This window comes from Aptenodytes forsteri, unplaced genomic scaffold (assembly GCF_000699145.1).
Source record: "Aptenodytes forsteri isolate BGI_AS27 unplaced genomic scaffold, ASM69914v1 Scaffold236, whole genome shotgun sequence".
Taxonomy (NCBI): domain Eukaryota; kingdom Metazoa; phylum Chordata; class Aves; order Sphenisciformes; family Spheniscidae; genus Aptenodytes; species Aptenodytes forsteri.
Window position 1 is genome coordinate 108,739 of NW_008794456.1, and position 1,230 is coordinate 109,968.

The 1,230-nt window shown below is 67.6% G+C and overlaps 1 protein-coding gene across 1 annotated transcript in view; it reads right to left on the bottom strand.

Annotated features, from left to right (window-relative positions):
- Positions 1 to 10: 10 nt before the first annotated feature.
- LOC103908346 (heat shock 70 kDa protein 12B) overlaps positions 11 to 1,230 on the bottom strand; it is a gene marked incomplete at its 3' end in the record, with an annotated part of 16,310 nt that continues 15,090 nt past the window's right edge. The window contains exons 8-9 of the mRNA XM_019474964.1: positions 755 to 1,167; positions 11 to 295 (exon numbers count right to left, since the gene is read on the bottom strand). Of these exons, the coding sequence (XP_019330509.1) occupies positions 11 to 295; positions 755 to 1,167 (698 nt within the window). The remainder of the gene's footprint in view (positions 296 to 754; positions 1,168 to 1,230) is intronic.

Below are 1,230 nucleotides of genomic sequence, written 5' to 3' on the forward strand. Positions count from 1 at the left end.
GGAGAGGAAAGATGGTGGCTCGGACCGTCTTGGAGGTGCGGATGTCCATGGCGGGGGACTTGATTTCCGTGTCCCCGAACTGCATGCTGGGGCGGGTCTCGCGTCGTCCGCGGGCCGGGCTGCCGGCATCGCCCAGCGCCTCCAGCTCCAGGCTGATGGTGCCGCACTTGCGCACGCCGGGGCGGGCCGGGCTGCCGGCATCGCCCAGCGCCTCCAGCTCCAGGCTGATGGTGCCGCACTTGCGCACGCCGGGGTCGGTGATGTAGACCACGTCGTCGGTGGCGCAGCAGTAGATGTTGATGATGGTCTTGCGCTTGCCCCTCCCGGCCCGGGCTGTGCTGGCCACATCAAGCTCTGCCGCTCGGGGGACACCAGCTGCGAGGGCGACGTGCAATATATGTTAAAAATAGAAATGTGGGTTTACAGAAAGCGTGTGCATTGGTATTCTCGGGAGCTGTGGGGTGCTGCGGGCTCCGGCAGTGGCCTTACCCGTACTTGGGGGGCAGCCTGAGCCCCCGGCCCCCGCCTGGCCGGGCAGCGCTGCTCCTGTCTCGCTCAGCGATGCCGGGGATGCAGTCACCCTTTCTGCCGGTCGGACCCTGACCCATTTCTGTGGGCGATGCAGGCCCCGGTGCCGCGCTGCCCGGCTGCGCGTGGGGAGCATCTCGGGGGTGTCCCATGAGAAGGGGGGGCTACCAGCATGGTTGCAGCGGGGTCCGGTGGCAGCCTCGCAGCTCAGCCGGGGGCAGTAGATGTTGATGATGGTCTTGCGCTGGCCCGGCCGGGCCGGGCAGTAGCTGCGTTGGACCACCTCCCCCAGCGCCACGGACTGGTCGACGGAGACGAACTTCTCGAAGATGTCGGTGCACCAGTTCTTGCCCTCCTTCACCAACAACTTCTCCCGCGGGTGCTTCCCCTCCACGAACTTGTTGAGCACCCCCACGCCGTAGGTCAGGGGGGAGCGGCGGACGCGGACGATGGTGGGGTCGAGGCCGAAGAGCACGGCCCCTTTGAGGATGGTCAGCCCCACGTCTTGGGGGATGATGACGCGGCAGGTGGGGCCGAAGGCCGCCTGGACGGCGTGCTGCAGCATGGCCGACTCCGCGAAGCCCCCCACCAGGAAGAGAAACTTGATGCCTTGGACCTCCGGCTTCTTCAGGAGGTCGTCTGGGGAGGGAGGGGGGGCGTTGGGCAGGGCTGGGGGCTGCCTGTGCTCCTCTACCCCTGCCC